The sequence below is a fragment of the Carcharodon carcharias genome, chromosome 12, assembly GCF_017639515.1.
Source record: "Carcharodon carcharias isolate sCarCar2 chromosome 12, sCarCar2.pri, whole genome shotgun sequence".
Taxonomy (NCBI): Eukaryota; Metazoa; Chordata; class Chondrichthyes; order Lamniformes; family Lamnidae; genus Carcharodon; species Carcharodon carcharias.
Window position 1 is genome coordinate 86,120,518 of NC_054478.1, and position 18,972 is coordinate 86,139,489.

The window sequence follows — 18,972 nt, forward strand, 5'->3', positions numbered from 1 at the left end:
CAAAGTTTATCCTGTTGCAGCGCTTCTTTGTCCTTGATAATGGGATGCTAAAGTATTCTAAGGCACCAATTGATGTAAGTAACCCTTCTTAGTGCCTGTTGACCTTTCAGATTTACTTAGTAGCCTCTTGTTGCTCTTTCAATTTTATTTTATTGTACTTAAAAAGGTGGAACATATTTAGTTAATAATGGAGTTTCACTGTTGAATAGTGTTTAATGATGACCGATATATTAACAGATTTACTGAATTTTATAATGGAATTGAGAACAGAATCAAATTTACAAAATTTGAATGATTCCACTTTTTAAGACCTAGGATTTGTATAATGATGCTTCAATCCCATTTTGATGAACCAGTGGCATTGTATGTGAGTATTCCTCATGCACTATGTTATTGAGCAGTAGGAACAAAATTAAACTTGCTGAGAAAGAGGAACTGGATGTTAGTGTCTTTGGATGCACCTGGGAAATAGAAAGGTGAAAAGGCAGTAGCAGGATTATGTTACAGACCATCACAAAATAGGAGGGAGATGGGGACATTCGAAAAAGTGCCAATGCCTTCCTGTAATCATGGAGAATTATTATATTTCTTACATAGACTGTGACTTAGAGCTGGGATAATTTATGCAGGAAGAAGTTTATTAAAGTAGTTCAAGAATCTTTTCTTAAGCAGTACGTGAGAGAATTCACAGTAGAGAAGACAATCAAGAAGGAATAATAAAGCAGTGTTAAAGTAAGGAAATATTTAAGGGAGAGCCATCAAAATTGCTAATTTTAATATTAACACAAGGACAGAATAGATAATATTTATTAATCTGGATTTCAGAATAGCAAGGAAGTAAAATGCTACGTGAAAGGAATTAGATGAGAACTATTTAAATGGGAGAAAATGGAGAAAAAGTGTTAGTGCCTTAAGGAGATATTTTTTACAGTGTAAAGACTGTTTATCCCAGAAACAAGCAGGCGAGTACCAGCAACATAAATTAAAAAGTAAGTAATGGAAGGCAGTAGGGGAAAAGAAGAGGGCATATTGAATTCTGAGATGTAGAGGAAAGAAATAGGCTGAGGAGAGCCATAAAACCATGTAAAGACACTCCCAAGAAACTGCTGAGATGCAAGAAGGGATGTGGTGAACAATATAAAGTACAATAATATAGTATTTTAAATATATCAAGAGCAAGTGAAGGGTACAGTGGTGTCATGGCATCTGAACAATGGAAATGGCAGGATTACTATATCATTATGTCGTGCTGGTTTTTACTGATGAAAGGAGAGTAGTAAAGATGCTGGATTTGAGGGCAGAACAAGAGCACAGAGAACACACTGAAACCTCTTAGCATCACATGGAAAGGTATGTTAGAACAGTTTAGGAAGCTGAAGGTAAACAAGGCCAAAGACCCTGATGATTTATGTTCAAAGCTCTGTTGGAGTTGGCTGAAGATATTGCAAATGTCATTGATATCTTCCAAACTCATTGGAATTGAATAACATCCTGAAAGATTGGAAAATAACAAATATGACCTCATTTTTAAATAAAACCATAAGAAATAGGAGCAGGAGTAGTCCCAGCATGGTTCAGGTGAAGACTGTCCTAAAGGTACAGCTCACCTTTTCTCCAATACTGGTGCCAGTGCCGCATGAATCAAAACCCATTTCTCATACACCAATCTTTGAGCCACATATTTGACTCTCTGATTATTTATCCTATTCCAATTTGCTTATGGCTCAGGTAGTAATCCGGAGATGATTACCTGTTAGACAATTGCAAGGGTTGAGGCTCCTCTATTTTCTTGATCCCCATATCTGCCTCTCTCTCAGACACACCTTCCCATCCCTGACTGTGGAGCAAATCGGAAGAATCTAGTCTAAGGGGTGACTGCCTCTTGGAACAAATTGTCCAGGTAACTCCACCCTACCAATGCATTGCTGCATTCGAAGCTCAGACTTCAGCTCATCAACTCCGAGTCAAAGTTCCTCATGTTGCAGATATGGTTTCCATGAATCACAGCCCCTGTATTCTAAAGCTGCAACACTTGACCTGCCCTGCTGTTTTTATTTTGTTTCATTTATCTAATTAGGTCTCTAGTTCAGCAATATTACTCAATAATTATCTGAAGGATTAAGGAGCAACTCTAATTTATTGACCTGCGTACCTTGTCTTGATTTTGGAGAAAGTGTTTGAGAATTTGATGATGAATTGCATGAGGACCATCAAGGCCAGATTATGGGCCTAGTTTCAGAAGGGCAAAGGTTCTACATGACCAATTTACTGGATTTTTTTTTGAGGTGGGCGCAGATCTATAGGGAGGTAGTAGTGGTTACCCGCAAGGATTTCAGGAAAACATTCGAAGCTGTCTCATATAACAATGATTCACATGGGATAGACAACAAAATAACAAACTGAATAATGGCAGGTTTGTATGAAGACTTGACACAAAAGAGAGAAAGCGCAGTTAGTACCACACACACTTTAGAGGAGATTTTGGAGGATATGCTGCATACACCTGTGGTCTTTTTCTGCATAATTATCTTACTATGTATATAGGTTTTGCTTGCAATTTATGTGGGTTATTAACTCAGCAAATGATGGTAGAAGAATAACTGTGGGAAAATGGTGATTTTAATTCCCAAACTTAATTACACATATGAGCAGTTTTTTAAAACTTTTTCAGAACCCTTAGATTTTTGAGAGTTATTAGCAGTTGTTAGCACTGCTGGAAAACATGTCATATTTTCAACAATGTATGTTTTCTTTGATAAATTTTAGTTTTGTCGCATTTGAAATTAGTGAAACTTAAGTTCAAAGGTTATCAATAACATGGATAGTGATCACACCTTAAGTAGAAAACTTTCATAATTTTTTTATTAACTGTCAAGAGATAATACTGTCATAGGTTATATCATATGTATGTTTTATCATTCTATTGTATCATAATTTTTTTAGGCTACCACACCATTGCATTTGAGCCATTTGTATCATGGAATGAGAAAGAGTAATATTTTTTCAGGCATAAGACAGAGCTACATGTCATCTTAGACTCCTGTGATGAAAAGAGGCTAGTTTTCTTTAGGACAGAACATATTGGATCTTGATATTCTGCATTTATGTTCATTTTGGATCTGTATGTTTTGTACTAGACTCATACTGTGCACTGACCATGCAGTTCCTAATTATCTGTTCTTAGATTCAAAAAGGCAAACTTCATGGAAGCATTGATGTTGGGTTGTCAGTGATGTCAATCAAAAAGAAGGGACGTAGAATAGATCTTGACACAGAAGAACATATCTATCATCTAAAGGTATATAAACATTGAAAGTGAAGAAACCTATTTATCATTTAAAGGTATGTAATTATGAAATCATTAGAATTAGGAGCAGGAATAGGCGATATGGCCCTTTGAGCCTGCTCCACCATTCAATAACATCTCAGCTGATCTAACTGTGGCCTTAATTCCACCTTCTTACCTGGCCCCCATAACTCTTGACTCCCTTGTAGATCAAAAATCTGTCTAGCTCAGCCTTGAACATATTCAATGACCTAGCCTCCACTGCTCTCTGTGAAACAGAATTCCAAAGACTAACAATCATCTGAGGGAAGAAATTCCTCCTCACCTCCATCTTAAATGGGAAGCCCCTTGTTTTTAAACTGTGCCTCCTAGTTCTAAGCTCCCCCATTGAGGAGAAATATCCTTTCAGCATCCACTCTGTCAAGTCCCCTCAGAATTTTATATGTTTCAATAAGATCACCTCTCATTCTTCGAAACTCCAATGAGTGTAGGTCAAACCTGTTCAATCTTTCTTCAAAAAACAAAACCCCTTTATCCCAGGAGTCAGCCTAGTGAACCCTTTCTGAACTGCTTAATCGTCTTTTGCTGGTTTCTAAGATTTTCCCAATCTTCTAGTCTGTCACTCATCTTTGTAGCATTGTACACCTTTTGTTTCAATTTGATGCAATCCATAACTTCCTTAGTTAGTATCATTTTCGTAGAGTCTTTCTTTCTCAATGGAATGTATCTTTGTTGAGAGTTATGAAATATCTCCTTAACTGTCTGCAACTGCTTCTCTACCATCTCACCTTTTAACCTATTTACCCTGTCCACTTTAGCAAACTCTGTGTTCATGCCCTTGTAATTGCCTTTATTTAAGTTTAAGACTCCAGTTTCAGACCCGCAATTCTCATCCTTACATTGATTGTGAAATTCTATCATGTTATGACCGCTCTTTAAAGAGGATCATTTACTTTCAGGTCATTAATTAATCCTGGCTCATTACACATTACCAGGTCCAAAATAGCCTATTCCCTGGTTGGTTCTAGAATGTATTGTCCTAAGAAACTGATCTGAATCCACTCTTATGAATTCATCCTCCAAGTTACCTTTGCCAATTTGATGTATCCAATCTATATGAAGATTAAAACCTCCCATGATTATTGCAGTACTTTTCTTATTAGCCCCCATTATTTCTTGAATTATACTGTCCTACTGTGTAACCACAGTTCGTGGCCTCTAAATTACTCCCACCAATACTTTGGCTATTTTCTATCTCCACCAGAACTGTACATTTTGATCCTCTGAACCAAGATCATTTCTCACTTCTGTACTGATCTCAATCTTTATTAACAGAGCTGCCCCACTTCCATCTCTTTTCATTCTTCCCTTCCAGAATGTCAAATACTCAGGTCCCAGCCATGGTCATTTTTGCAAGCATGGGCAGAATTTTTAGGTTGGTGGGTGGGCGTGCGCCCCACCCTCTTGGATGCGAAATCACATGAGATGACATCAGGCAAACGTCCCAATGTCATCCCATGCTTGCATGATATTTTGGTCAGCAGGCGCATGCAGAAATCAGAAGCACGCCCGCCAACAATTAAAAGGCCAATTAGTGTAATTAAAGTTGCAATTGTGTCTGATTTTTCGTGATCCATCCAACCTTACAGTTGGCGGAAAGATGAATTGGCCAGGCAGACTTCACGTTTTTCAAGGGCGGGATGAGACTTCCGTTACTAAATTTAAAAAAATAAAAACCTCTGGACAGCATTTTTATCATGTATATGTTCAGGTGACTGATTGTGATGCTTGGTCATTTTTTTCCTGATTTTAAAAACTTTATTTAATTGTTTTCAGGTCTTCCGCTCCCTGAGGCAGCTCTCTGCCTTCAAGGAGCTTTCAGCCAGCACTCGCCCGCATTTATGTCAACGCCTGCCTTCCTCCCACCCCCACCCTGGCAGCGCTGAGCATTTCAGCACACGCTTCATGCTGGCTGGCCATTAATTAGCTAGCCAGTGTGAAATCGTGGTCAGGGGCCAATTGCGGTCAGCAGTCCATTCCTCAGCCGATCCTGGACCCGCTGAACGTGCCCACCTGCCAACCTAAAAATTCTGCCCCATGTCTGTGTAATGGCTATCATATCATACTCACTTATTTCTATTTGTAAATTCAATTTACCTATCTTGTTACAAATGCTGTGTACATTCAAATAAGGAGCCTTTAATTTTATCTTTTTACCATCTTTCCGTACTCTGACCTTGTTCTTATGTTTGTACGCATTGCCCCTTCCTTTCATATCCTGGCCAGCACAGATATAATGGGCTGAATGGCCTCTTCCTGTGCCTTAACTTTTCTATGGTTCTAACTGGATCCTTCCTCTCCCATTCCAAGTTTCTCTCCAGCTCTGAGGAGATGTCCTTAACCCTGGCACCAGTGAGGCAATGCAGCCTTCAGGACTCATGGTGTCAGCTTCAGAGAACAGTATCTATCCCCCTAACTATATTGTCCCTTACTACAACTACATCCCCTTTTCCCCCCCGCCCCTTCTCGAATGGCTCCCTGCACCACGGTACTATGACCAGTTTCCTCATCTTCCTTGCAGTCCCTGCTCTTGCCCACATCAGCCCGTTCCCCCACCTTGCAAACAGTTCTTGGACTTCAGGATTTATAAAGAACAAAAATACATCCAGACAGTCTGGCTCAACTCTAAATGTGTTGTTTTATTGTACCCACTACTATCCCTAGTACAGATACCACTACAATTAGTTGAAATAACACACAAAACCCCCTCAAAATAGTACAGAATTACTATTTTATATACAATACAATTGAAATTTGACTGACAGCCCACAAGCTCAAAGAAAATAAACAAACCTTCTACAAAAGTGACGCAAATACCCCAGTTCGAATCCTCCTGCGGCTAGATGAAATTAGCACTTCAACTCCCAGTTGAACCCTTCTGTGAGATGACTGATATCCCCTTTTAGCCAAAATGAAGTCACTATGACTTCTTTAGATCTGACAAAATACAGACAAAAAACACTACACCTTTGTTCCAAAACTTTACAAAGCCCTCAGACTAATATCACCACGATCTGGCTGAAACACTTACAATCACCAACATGGCTGGTCTGTCTGGTGTTGAATGTAGGTCCCGAGTCAAGATGACTAGTCCTGACTCTTCTTCCGTCTGCAGCAACCACATTCTGATATACTCTTTTTATAATGATTCAATTCAGACATATCAAATATATTTCCAGTTGATCATGCCGTTCCAATGTCCAGTAGTTAACACCTCTTGGTTTATTTCACATGTAGTCCAGACAAAAAAGATCAGCTCATGCTGGTTGAAGCAATACATTAATTCTGCGGAAAAATAGCCCAGACGAATATGGTCAGCTCTTGCACCATTTAATCAATTCTCTTGTTGTTTGGAAGCAATACAGTGGCAGCACCTGCCTACGAGGTTGATAAAGGTTTGGATGACACATTCATCTTCTCGAGAGGAAACAATCATAGTTACAATGGCAAGATTCCAGTACCATGTGTATCATGCTGGCCTTAGTTCTATTGCAATTCCTTAATTGTATTATATCGATGGCATATTTCTTGTCCCATTGCATAGGTTAATCAATCTCTTAATTGCATTAGCCAGTGGCAGGCAATGCATTTTCCTGGTACTATTGTCCCATGATAGCAATCAGTCAATGTCCAAATCCTTTTGATGAGCCACTGTCTTTTACTAAATAAAAACAAAAAACTGTGGATGCTGGAAATCCAAAACAAAAACAATTACCTGGAAAAACTCAGCAGGTCTGGCAGCATCGGCAGAGAAGAGAAGAGTTGACGTTTCGAGTCCTCATGACCCTTCGAAGAAGCGTGAGTGTTGAAGTGTGTGCATGCACGGGGGAATGCTCAGTGAAAACTCCCTGAAGGCACAGAGCTGCCTCAGGAAGCTGAAGATTTTTAACCTGAAAAATAAAGATTTTACATATGAGATAAACATGTCCCACATGTGACTCAGTCAGATAAAGAGGGACATTTAAAAAAGGATGTTGAAAATTTTTTTAGAAAGCGTTGGAAACCTCATCCTGCCCATGGATGAGTTTTCGTTAAAAATGCAAAGGCCGCCTGGCCTATTTGCCCACCTGCTAGCCGAATGGCTGAGCAGGTGGCAAAATGTCCAACTTTATTAATTGCTTAAGGACCTTAATAGGCTTCATAATTGTCAGCAGGGGCACTGCCGCCTCTCGTGCGTGCCTGCTGATTGAAAGATTGCAAGACTGTGCAATGACATCGGTACACTCGCCCAAAGTCATCGCATGCTATTGCACTCCCATTCGGGTTGGGCGTGTGCCTGCCTGCAGGATGAAAAGTTCTGCCCTATGGTTCAAAACATAAGGTCAAAACATGTCCTTGGGTTTGGATTTTATATTCCATAAATTCCTCAGTTGGAGGGGATTCCGATAGTAAAGACAATAGCAAGGGCAGAGGCTTCTTCGTTGCTACTTTCTGGGTTGCCATACCTGCCTCGCTTGCAGTCACACTTTCTTGTCCCTTACCACTGACCAAATCTGAAGAACCTAGCATAAGGGGTGTGACTGCCTCCTGGAACTAAATGTCCAATTAACTCTCTCCCTCCCTGATGCATCATCATATCTAAAGCTTGGATGGCAGCTCATCAGCTCCTTCTCTCGGACCACTCCTTTTTTTGTAAAATGACCAGATAGCAGCACCTCCCTCACTGCACTAAATTCCTTCACTGCCAAATTTGCAGAATTAAGCACTCAGCCTCGCTACACTCTAATAAAGCTGCACCTTAGTGCTACTTATCAAAAATAAAGCCTGTCGATGTGCACATTTTTAAAACAAAAATTATCAGCACTTTTTTGTGTATACAGGTAAAATCTCAGGAAGTATTTGATGCTTGGGTAACAAAATTGCGTAATCATCGATTGTACCGTCAAAATGAAATTGTGAGATCACCCAGGGATGCCAGCTTTCATGTCTTCCCTACATCACCAAAAACTGATTCTTCGCCAGCTCCAACTGCCACTGTATTAGATGTAAAGGTGAGTGATTGTAACTGATGTTTACAGCATGTAATATTTAAGCTTGAATTTTCTGGTGATGTGAAACAAAACAATTAGCTCAATTCAAATTTAGTTAATAGATCTATCTGTTATTGTGCATTTTCTTTTGATATTAAAGTTCACAAGATGCCTTCCTTTTGTTCATTTAAGACAGAATGAACACCAACATGTGAATCTTAAACAAAAACAAAAATACCTGGAAAAACTCAGCAGGTCTGGCAGCATCTGCAGAGAGGAGCACAGTTAAAGTTTTGAGTCCGAATGACCCGTCATAAAATTCCAGTTTACAATTTCTATTTCTACTTGAGTGCACACTTAAACTTTGTTATATTTTCATAATCTATTTTACATTATACTTATTTTTAAGTTCCCCACAGCATTAACTCCCACCTATAGGGTGTCTGTTCTCTGGCTCCTACTAAAGTTCCTCATCCATGGCACCATTCGTGAATCTTTTCTGCACTCTCTCTAATGCCGTCACATCTTACTCAGAACTGGATGCAGTACTTCTGTTGAGGTTGAACTAGTATTCTACAACAGTTTAACATAATTCCTTGCTTTTGTACTCCATTCCCCTATTGATAAACCCAGGATGCGGTAAGCTTTATTAACTGCTCTTTCAACCTGTCCTACCACCTTCAATTATTTATGCACAGAAACACCCAGATCCCTCTGCTCTCTCACCCTCTTTGGAATTGTACCCTCTACTTTATATTGTCTGTCTGTATTCTTTCTATCAAAATAAATTATCATTTCTAGAAGTTTCTCTGCCACTGAGGTTAAACTGACTGGCCTGTAGTTGCTGACCTGACCTTTACATCCTTTTTTGACAAGGCTGTAACATTTGCAATTCTGCAGTCCTCTAGCACCATCCCTGAGTCTAAGGAAGACTGAAAAATTATGGGTAGTGCTTCCACAATTTCCACACTCAGATCCCTCAGTGTGCTTGGATGCATCTCATTTGACCCTGATGTCATATCAGCTTTAAGTACGGACTGCCTGTCCAATACAACCTCCTTATCAATTTTAAATGCTTCAAGTGCCTGAATTGCTTCCTCTTTCACCATGCCTGTGCAGCATCTTCTTCCTTGATAAAGACAGATGCAAAATATTAATTTAATACCTCAGTCATGCCCCCTACCTCCATGCATAATTCCCTTTTTTTGGTCCCTAATCAGCCCCATTCCTCATTTTACCACCCTTTTATTATTTATATGCCTGTAGAAGACTTTTAGATTTCCTTCTTTGTTAACTGTCAGTCTCTTTTCATATTCTGTCTTTGCCTTTCTTATTTGCTTTTCCAGTTCCCTTGATACCTTCTATATTCAGCCTGGTGGTTCTTCATCTTGATCCCTACATCTTCTGTCATCCAGGAAGCTCTGTATTTGTTTGGCCTAACTTCCCCCTTGGTGATAATATACCTTGACTGTAGCTGAACTATCTTTTCTTTAAAGGCAGTCCATTGTTCAGTTACAGCTTTGCCTGCCAACCTTTGATTCCAATTTTGGTCAGATCCATTCTTACCCCATGGTAGTTGGCTTTACCCCACCTAATTACTCTTAGTCTGCATGGTTCCTTGTCCTTTTCATCAATAGATTTAGGTTGGCTATGGTAATGATCATTGTCCCCTGAATGCTCCCCAACTGACAATGGATCCACATGGCCCACCTCGTTCCCAAGAACCAAGTCTAGCCGTGTTTTCTTTCTCATTGAACTGGCAACATATTGCTGAATAAAATTCTTCTGATCACTTTCTAGAAACTCTTGCCCCTCTCTGCCCTTTACAATACTACTATCCCAGCCTATATTTGGGTAATTAAAGTCTCCCATTATAATTACTCTATAATTCTTGAACCTCTAAGTTCCTTGCACATTTGTTCCTCTACAACTTTCTCACTAGTTGATGGCCTATAGAATTCATTGAACAATGTAATTGCACCTTTTTTGTTTCTTACCTCTAACCAAATAGATTCTGTCCTTGATCCCTCTGGGACATCCTTTCTCTCCAGCACTGTAAAGTTCTATTTAATCAATACTGCCACCCTCACCCCTTCCCTTCCTTTCCTATCTTCCCTGAACACTTAGAATCGAGGAATATTTAATCCCCTGTCCTGTCCTATTTTCAGACAGGTCTCTGTTATAGCCACAACATCATATTTCCGCATGGCAATCTGCATACTTGGTCTACAGGAATCAGTAAATGGGAACTCCTAATTTACCTGCCTGTGACACTTGTAGAAAAATATGCCAGACCAACAGTCATATAGAGCTTTTTAAGAATAAATTTTCACACCACTGATGGGCAAAATTTAGATATCAAAATATTCTTTAGGTTTGAAATTTCAGGTTTTTATTCTACGTGTTTTGAAAATAGAATAAATCATTATTATCAAGTTTAATTAAATTTACTATGAGCAACGTTTGCAGTTTTGGTTTTATGTAGTTTTTTTTTGAAGGAATGTAAATTTTGTGTGAAATATCAGACAGGAGAATATCTGGAGACAATAATCATTTGGTTGCAGCTGCACAACCAGAATAGTCATGTAGCTTTCCTTAAGTACAGATTAATACAGAGGAATAATGACCTTTTTCTGTATCTGTCAATAGAGCCACAACAGATTAAATTAAGTGTATTTATTACTGGAACTTTTCTAAGCCATCTCGGATGGAAAAGAATCTGCTAAGACATGATGACACAGCAAGTATATATTAACTGGAATTTCATTATTTGGGTCTTTATAATCATCAGACCTGTGACTTATTTGGGATTACCTCCACCTCTATTCTTATTCTGCTGTTGTACTGTTCCATAAGTGTCACTTGCCCTTTGGTATTGACCCAAATATTAATGCTTGGATCATGTCATTGAATATAACAGGTTATTTGTATGCTGAGCCTGATCCTGTACTCATTCGCCATCCACTCTTGCACATCCAGCATAGTATTGTCCAAAATCAGGAGCCATTGGGGGGGAAGTTAAGGAGCGGGCACGTAGAGGCGCGTCTCCGATCGGTGCCCCCGATTGGGGGCACGCCGCCATTTTAGGTGGGTGGGCCAATTAAAGCCCGCGCAGCGTGACATCCGCAAGGAAGCGCTATGTGCTCCCTGTGCTGGCAAGGGGTGATCCCCTGAGCCAAGAGAGTGCTCTTTTGTGCATGCGCGTGAAAAAGCACACTCGTCTCCCTGAGGTTAAGTGCTGCCTCAAGGAGATTGGCTCCTGTCTGAAAAAATTTTTAAAATGGAATAAATAAATTTCCCTGACCTGTCCCTTCATGTGACACTGTCACATAAGTTGGGACACGTCCATCACTTTCATTGACAATTTTATTAAAAATGTTAAAACCTACATGAAACCTCATCCTGCCTGTGGATGGGGTTTCAGGCTTTTTCTTAAGCCCGCCAAGGCTCCCAGCCTGCCCGCCAACCTTAAGATTGGAGAGCAGGTCCATTAATTACTTTAACTACTTTGTCAATGTCCTCAATTGGCCATTGACAGATCGGCGGGCACGCAGCTGATTCTGCTGAGGCCCTGCCGACCTGAAAATTAAAATGAGGCGTCAGGAGTTCTGCCCGACATCATCCCGTGTCATTTTACACATCGGCGAGCAGGCCCGGCCCCCCAGGAAATTGTAGCCCAGAAGTCTGGGCTCGATTTTTGATCCAGTGCCATCTCAGCTGCAATCTGCGAGCACAGAACAGGCTATGGCTAAAACCTGTGAATGCCTGATATGTTACTTACTGAGAGAGCTTGTTGAATAATAGAGAACTCAATTGTAACTGATTTGGTGATGATAGGTTATTATAAACATTCATTTTAAATGTCAGATGTTCATTCCATTTGCTCTTGACACATTATTTTACACAAAACCGATAAAATGGATTTGCATGTGAAGTAATGCATATCCACTTCACATCGATTTACACCAGCACGACTGTGTTTGCCAAATGAAAGCTAAGTAAAATATCGAGCATAATATGTAATTATAAAATTCACATTTGTCAATCACGTGATCACTAAAGTACAAAAATTGAACTTGAGTCTAATTATATTTCCAGACGTTCTGTTGGAGCTATTCTGAATTAATGTGTAATTCTGAATTATGCATTCTGTGGAGGCAGCGGCTGTCCTGCCGCCAGAATCAAAAGCAGGGAGTGACCCCAGGACCTGGGTCCGCATTTTGCCGAGGGCAGTCAATTAAATGGCTCCCTAAATCTGCTGGTTCAGAGGGCCGGCAGTTCAGTTCCACTGCTAGTGCTTACTGTTGCTGGGATTGCACCTGGAGGATGAGGATGCATCAATGGGCATGCAACCTCAAAGTCAAGTTAAGTGGGCTGTGGGGTGCCAGTGCCAGTCAGGCAAGCCTCTGCAGTGGGGCAGGGGAGGTTGCTGAGGGCAGATGGTGCATTGCTGTGGGCTGGCTATTGCCAGGTGGTCCCATGCATTGGTCAAAGAGTGCCCAGAGGAGTGCCTCCTGGCAGTCTCCCCACATAGTAGCAAGAAAACACCCACCCGTTCCCCCTGCCCTGGAGCTGGCAAAATAACAGTGGAGGCAGGAAGGGAACCTTAATTGGCCACTGAAGTGGCTACGCCTCAATTGGGTTCCCAGCAGGCAGCTTTTCTGTCACCTTTCTCACCATTGACAAAATGGCAGTGAGAAAACATCTGGCACCAATGCTGACAGCTATCTATGCTACTTTGCCAGCCTTTCAACCTCCTAGCCTGGCCCCAAAAGGGATAGTAAAATTCAGCCCAATGTGTGACTCTTTTTAAGGAGGATGAGCGTTTTGATTTTCCTCTAGCTTCTAAATTTAGAGTGGAATATCTCTTGGACCTGTCAGTGTTGTGTGCTGTGAGTCAGTGAGTTTCATTTAACCCCTATGCTCCTTTGGGGGAAAAAAATTGAAGGAATGGACGACATTTGTCCCACTTTCCATGTCCCATTTTTGTAAATAGAAGATCGAAAACATTTTTTTCATTTTGAGGAGATAGTGAGAGCCCATGTCGGATGTGGAAGTGGTCCCAGTGGGATAGTTCTTGGGATTACTGCCCTGGTTAGAATTTCAAGTTCCATGGGGAGTGAAAACTCATTGCTTGATTCATTCTGCTGAAGTAGAGCAGCCTAATGACTGATAGTGAAATGGCCGTGGCAGAGGGGTTTGAAGTACTGAAAGCCAGGCTACAGTATAAAAACCCAGGGAGTTTACATTCATACACATGAAGCAGGTTGATAGATTACCATTCAGGAATACCCTCATCCCAACAATATGATAAACCCTTAAATGAAATCCCATTACTGCCAGCACAAACCCACATATGAGCAAGGTGAGCACTATTATAACGTAAAGCATTTTGGAAAATCCTATTCACAGATTTTAATCATGATGAAGATTAAAATCAAATGTCAGGTGTATGTTCCACCGTTACTACTCATTATATGGGAGCACTGCAGGTACACCAGCAAAGAGTTGCTTATTGTATGCTATATGCTATATCATTGTCAGTTCGGCAAATTTGCTTAGGAGAATCTTAGACATTCAACAAGGGTTGCTCTTACTAAGTGGTTCAATTTGCTAAATATTTGCAAGCAAACTATTTGGAGGAGTTCTCACATCGTTACTAAACATAATTAAACTTATTTGGGTAGAGCTGAGTCACCATTTGTTTTTGAATCCTAACTTATCATACTGAGGCCTGAGTTTTTGCCATGACAGAGAGCCTCTCATGAAAATGGCGCAAGCGCCTGAACATCCCACCCCTGAACACAGCAGTTCCCAGTTTCACAGAGGTGGGAATAAGGGCAGTTCATGTTTCATGCATGCGTTTTTCAAGGAGGCAGCTGGCGAATTGAATTGTCAGCTGCCTCCACTCGTTCAATTTTGGTAGCCCAGGAGTGTGAAACCTTAAGTGTGCAGATTAGACCTGGTTAAGAACAAGTCTGAACTTTGTGGATTGATTTGGATACCTCTTTGGATAGATAAGGTAACCCTTTGGATATAGGCACCTTTCGGGGAGGTAGGATGTCCTTTTTTGGGGGAGGTCAGGTGCCCTTTGAGGAAGGTCAGGTGTCCTTTAGAATTGTTAAAGTATACAAAGATGTGTATTAAAAAAAGAAAATGCATAAACGTATTAACTGTCAAGCTCATTGGAACTGTCAACACACCTGTCAAAATCAACTGTTAAAACTGTCAAGAGGACCTGTCAAATGTGTCATACAGACCAGTCGAGGGGTCATGTCAAAAGTATCAAGAGGACCTGTCAAAAGCACTGTCAAAGGGAGCAGTCAAGGCATTTAAAAGCCCTACCCTTTAAATCTATGAAAAATTGTTGGGCATGTTTTAAAAAAAAAGATTGCTTGCTATTTCACTCTGTTTGTTGACGTTTACATGAGGGCTTCCATTACTGGACTACTGCTGCATGACTGATTTCACAAGCATCCATTATCATAGTAAGGTGCCTGCAGTTTCACAGTTTGAATGACAGCTACAAATGTTATAGACTCTTGGAAGTAGGACTATGAATTACATTCTTGTTGTTATCAGGCTTTATATAGTTGAAGGAATGTAAATTTAGTAAATGGGTTTTTATGAATGGGAGCTTTTTTTCACTATAGCGAAGTCTGTAATAGACATAGAACTTTATTTTATCTCATCTTTGCAAGAGTCCTGAGGCCTGCACATGGTGAATATTGGGTGAGTTGGCATGGTAGGTGTAAGGAACAGGGTGGTAGGTGACTGGAATGGGTTGGCCATGAGGGGCCATGGGGGGCTGGGTACAGGGTCATAGGTGGCATGGAGGGTATGAAGGGCCATCGGGGGCCTGGGTACAGTGGCATAGCTTGACATGGAGGGTGTGATGGGCCATGGGGGTGGGGTACAGGGCATGAGGTAGCATTGGCTGGCATGGATGGGGCATGGGAAGTGTGAAGGAGTTGAGGGGTGAGGGGTGTGGGTTGGAGGGAGATTTCATGTTTGTTTCTTTTTAAAAAAATTTTGGACATAGTGTCGGAGCCCCGAGACAGGCTTTTCACCCACCCATCTCCTTATCCGGCATCCTTCTCACTACTTCTGGAGTCACCTGCCTCAGCTTCCAATATAGCCTGCCTTTCCGGACCAAAAATCTGATGTCCAGGCAGCCGTTTTTAAAAGTCGAGTTCGCGGAGCCAGGAATTCTCGAGATACTGCGCACCCGACTCATGAAAGAAAATCCAGGCCCTAGAATCTGGACAGCAAATGAAGGCTCTAATTACTTTAAAGTACATTAATTGAAATAAAGGTTATTCTCAACATTTCCCCTTTCTGAGTGACTGCTGACAACAAGGTGGAAGTCTTGCATTTGCATGTGTGCATCTCCACTTATGTGCTCCAATGTGTGACATCCACCAGACTGAATTTGCGCGTGCACAGAGTAGGAACCAGCCCTTGTGTTATGAATTCAGCAGACATACTGTTTCTCATTGCCATTCAGTGACATTTTTAAAGCCTTCGCAGTTCACATTCTACAAAGAAAGAGCTTGTTTGTGAAAGAGATCATTTGTGACATCACAGACAACAACCTATGTATTTGACCTGTTCAGGTTCATTGTCAGCAGGCACATCTGCCTCCTTACTTATGTCTGGAGTGATGGATGAATTACTTAAATGTTTGATTAATGTACAGTGCCAAACTATTAGTCATTTATAGGAAAAAATTCTAATATTGTATGAGCAACTGCATGTTTCACAGATGTCAAATTAATCCTGTTCTTACTAAAGTGACATGTTACCACAGATGGAAATGAGACCTTGAAATCTCATGTTACTTTTTTCGCTATATAGTGTCTTATGGTTGAAAATATTGGTGCTCATCACATGATTGTGTTCCAATAAAGTCAGCAGTGTAGGTTGAAGAAATTTTCAATGCTCAGGCCCCATATTTTCATAATGATCTTGTAACCTTTGATGTTTATAACCTTTTTACTTTTTTGTGATACTAGATCGTTTTAATTGTATGCTATCATTCCTCTGATATCAACTACATACAATACCACTCGGAAGCTACTTAAGTGAGACACGCTGAGGTGTTTAACAAAAATGGGGATTTTGTGTTACTTCCCCATATGTCCTGTAGACAGATATTTTTAAATGGATGAAAATAATATAAACTTACTAGCAGTGAACGTGGAATAAAAATAAAACAGATGAGTAATCAGGGAGCAAAGGAACAATACTAAAAAGAATTAGTAGAAAATATTGTGTGAAGCTAGGGCAGCAAGATGGTATAATTAAGGGGATAATGCAGCTAACAAAAGCTGAATAGAAGTTGCAGGCATCAATACCAGAAGAAGCAAATAGGGTGTTCACAAATGACCTGGACCTATTGGAATGCTGCTTCCAAAACTGGGCAAGATAGCTCTGTCGGTGTTCCAACTGAACAATGTAGTATAAGGGTCTGGCACATATAAGGTTAATGTGGGACTGAGTATAGTACTGCCCACACAGTGATACAGGAGAGCACATGGCCCGCATCCAACATCAATCTAGTGTTTGTCAGAGCTGTGTGTGCCAGCAAGCATTGAGACAGCTCCTAGTTTATACCCTTTACTGTATATTTGTATATAGTTCTAAGAGTCAACAAAAACTTACAGTTAATCTACATATGACTACGAAGACTTATTCAGATCTACCGAACCGTAGCCAACATTTTACAACAAACAACAATGCCTCTTGGGTGAGCAGGAAAACCTCAATGTTGCCTTTTGGGGAAGGCAAATTACCCATGACTCTAACTCTGACCCTTCCATTCACAAATATGAGAAAAATGGACCGCAAAACCAATTTACATTGCATTGGCCATTCTCTGAAGCAACAACTGACATTCATGCAGCTGGTATTGACCCAGCTTCTGGATGGGATCATGAAACACATGCAGTATAAGGAAACAGCACCTCATCACTGACCCAACAGCAGAGGTCCTTGGATTTGACCTCCCTTGAAGACTGTAGACAGCTAATTTGCATGGGCCTTGGGCAATGTAGCCACCTGCTTCACAAGTGGAAGATGAGGGATCACCTGAATTCCAATTGTGGTCCTGAGTCCCACACCATGGAAAATATCACATCCACCTGCCCAATAAGATTGGTTGCCCAAAGCACTTCATTTCTCCACTTGAAAATGAATCAGACCAGCTAATGTTTGAAAAATATTCAGCTACCTCAAATTTGAGAGCAACAATGATCTTGAACTGGGTTTGAAGGAATTTGCATCTTCCAGCAAACATCAGATCCACTAAAGGATCAACTGCATTTGGCTCCATTGTTTTGTGGTTCTCCTCATTTTATTGATCTGTAGACTAAAATTTGAATTTATTTTGTGTTTCATGTAATATCTCTGTTTTCTTTTTATATTCACTTAGCCTCAGCAGAACAATTTCACATGGCAGACCTCCATTCCATGCAGTACAAGTCTACCTGCTTCCTACAGCAACAGCCAAACCAAAGTTGCAGCATGGTTGTTGGAATCTGAGGAAATGAACAAGTGTGCTAAAGGTACTTTGTTAAACCTAGTTAAATAATAACCTATGTTCTTGGATCTAAAGATGATAATAAGGATATATCACTTGTCTTTCTGATCACTATAGATCTTGCACATTGCCAATCAAGCCTTGTTGAACTCAGCAAACTTCTACAAAATCTGGAGATCCTACAAAGAACACAGTCTGCTCCAAATTTCACTGATATGCAGGTATAGCATAATATCCATATTTCTTTTAATATTGATTTTGTGACACCAAAGCATTTTGAGTATATATAACCTGACAATTGAAAATTTAGGAAACCTTGAAATTCATAGAAGCTTCGGGATGAAGTGCTTCTTTTAATACTGCTTTAAAAACTTAATGTTTACATGCACTTGTATTAATCCATTAACTCATAGATGATATATTTTTAGTGTATTTGAAATGCAGCCTTAGACATTCCCATTAAAAATGTAAATTCTTCCTGGTACTTGAATATTTCAGCAATAGGTTTCTAATTGCTTTTTAGAAATGCTATCTGATTACTGACTGTTACATATACAGGAAAAATAACCTTAAAGTAGTGTTGCCCCCTACAGTTTCTGTGCTCTATATAGCTTTAGTGGACATCGCTTGGGTGATGAAAGGAAATAAATCTAAATTTATCTTCCTCACGTCATATGCACTTTAGCAATTTACCCTATTTTAAGAGGTTAAGAACTTAGCCAAAATTTTATTGCTTATACTTGATTATTTTAATCAAGCAGTACAAGTTTGCTTTCAAAAGGCTAGTTAGTGTGAACCAAATTGGCCAGCTTTGCAAGGAAGAAGCTAAACTTGGAATACTAAATATGGAGTAAGATATCATGTCAGCAATTAAAGAGGGAATTGAGGTGACGTCATGAAGTATAAATCAAAGCTTGAGCAAACCAACACTCATCAGGATGCTGAAATTAGATTGCAGCTTTCAAGTCATTTCCTGCTATAATTTATTTGGTTAGGGAAGGGGTGATTCAAGTTTTGAGCAAGCAGCAGCTGTCGGTCCAGTTATCGACATCTCGCTACATCCCTGCACTTGTGTGATGGGAATTAACAGCTTGTGACATCATTATTTTGGGTTT

The 18,972-nt window shown here is 40.2% G+C and overlaps 1 protein-coding gene across 3 annotated transcripts in view; it reads left to right on the plus strand.

Moving 5' to 3' along the window:
• The window catches only part of osbpl6 (oxysterol binding protein-like 6), a 172,007-nt gene that overhangs the window by 79,287 nt on the left and 73,748 nt on the right, over window positions 1-18,972 (plus strand). For all 3 annotated transcript variants that reach the window (XM_041201528.1, XM_041201531.1, XM_041201530.1), the window contains exons 4-8: window positions 21-74; window positions 3,185-3,298; window positions 8,167-8,337; window positions 17,750-17,882; window positions 17,975-18,078. In XM_041201528.1, the coding sequence (XP_041057462.1) occupies window positions 21-74; window positions 3,185-3,298; window positions 8,167-8,337; window positions 17,750-17,882; window positions 17,975-18,078 (576 nt within the window). The remainder of the gene's footprint in view (window positions 1-20; window positions 75-3,184; window positions 3,299-8,166; window positions 8,338-17,749; window positions 17,883-17,974; window positions 18,079-18,972) is intronic.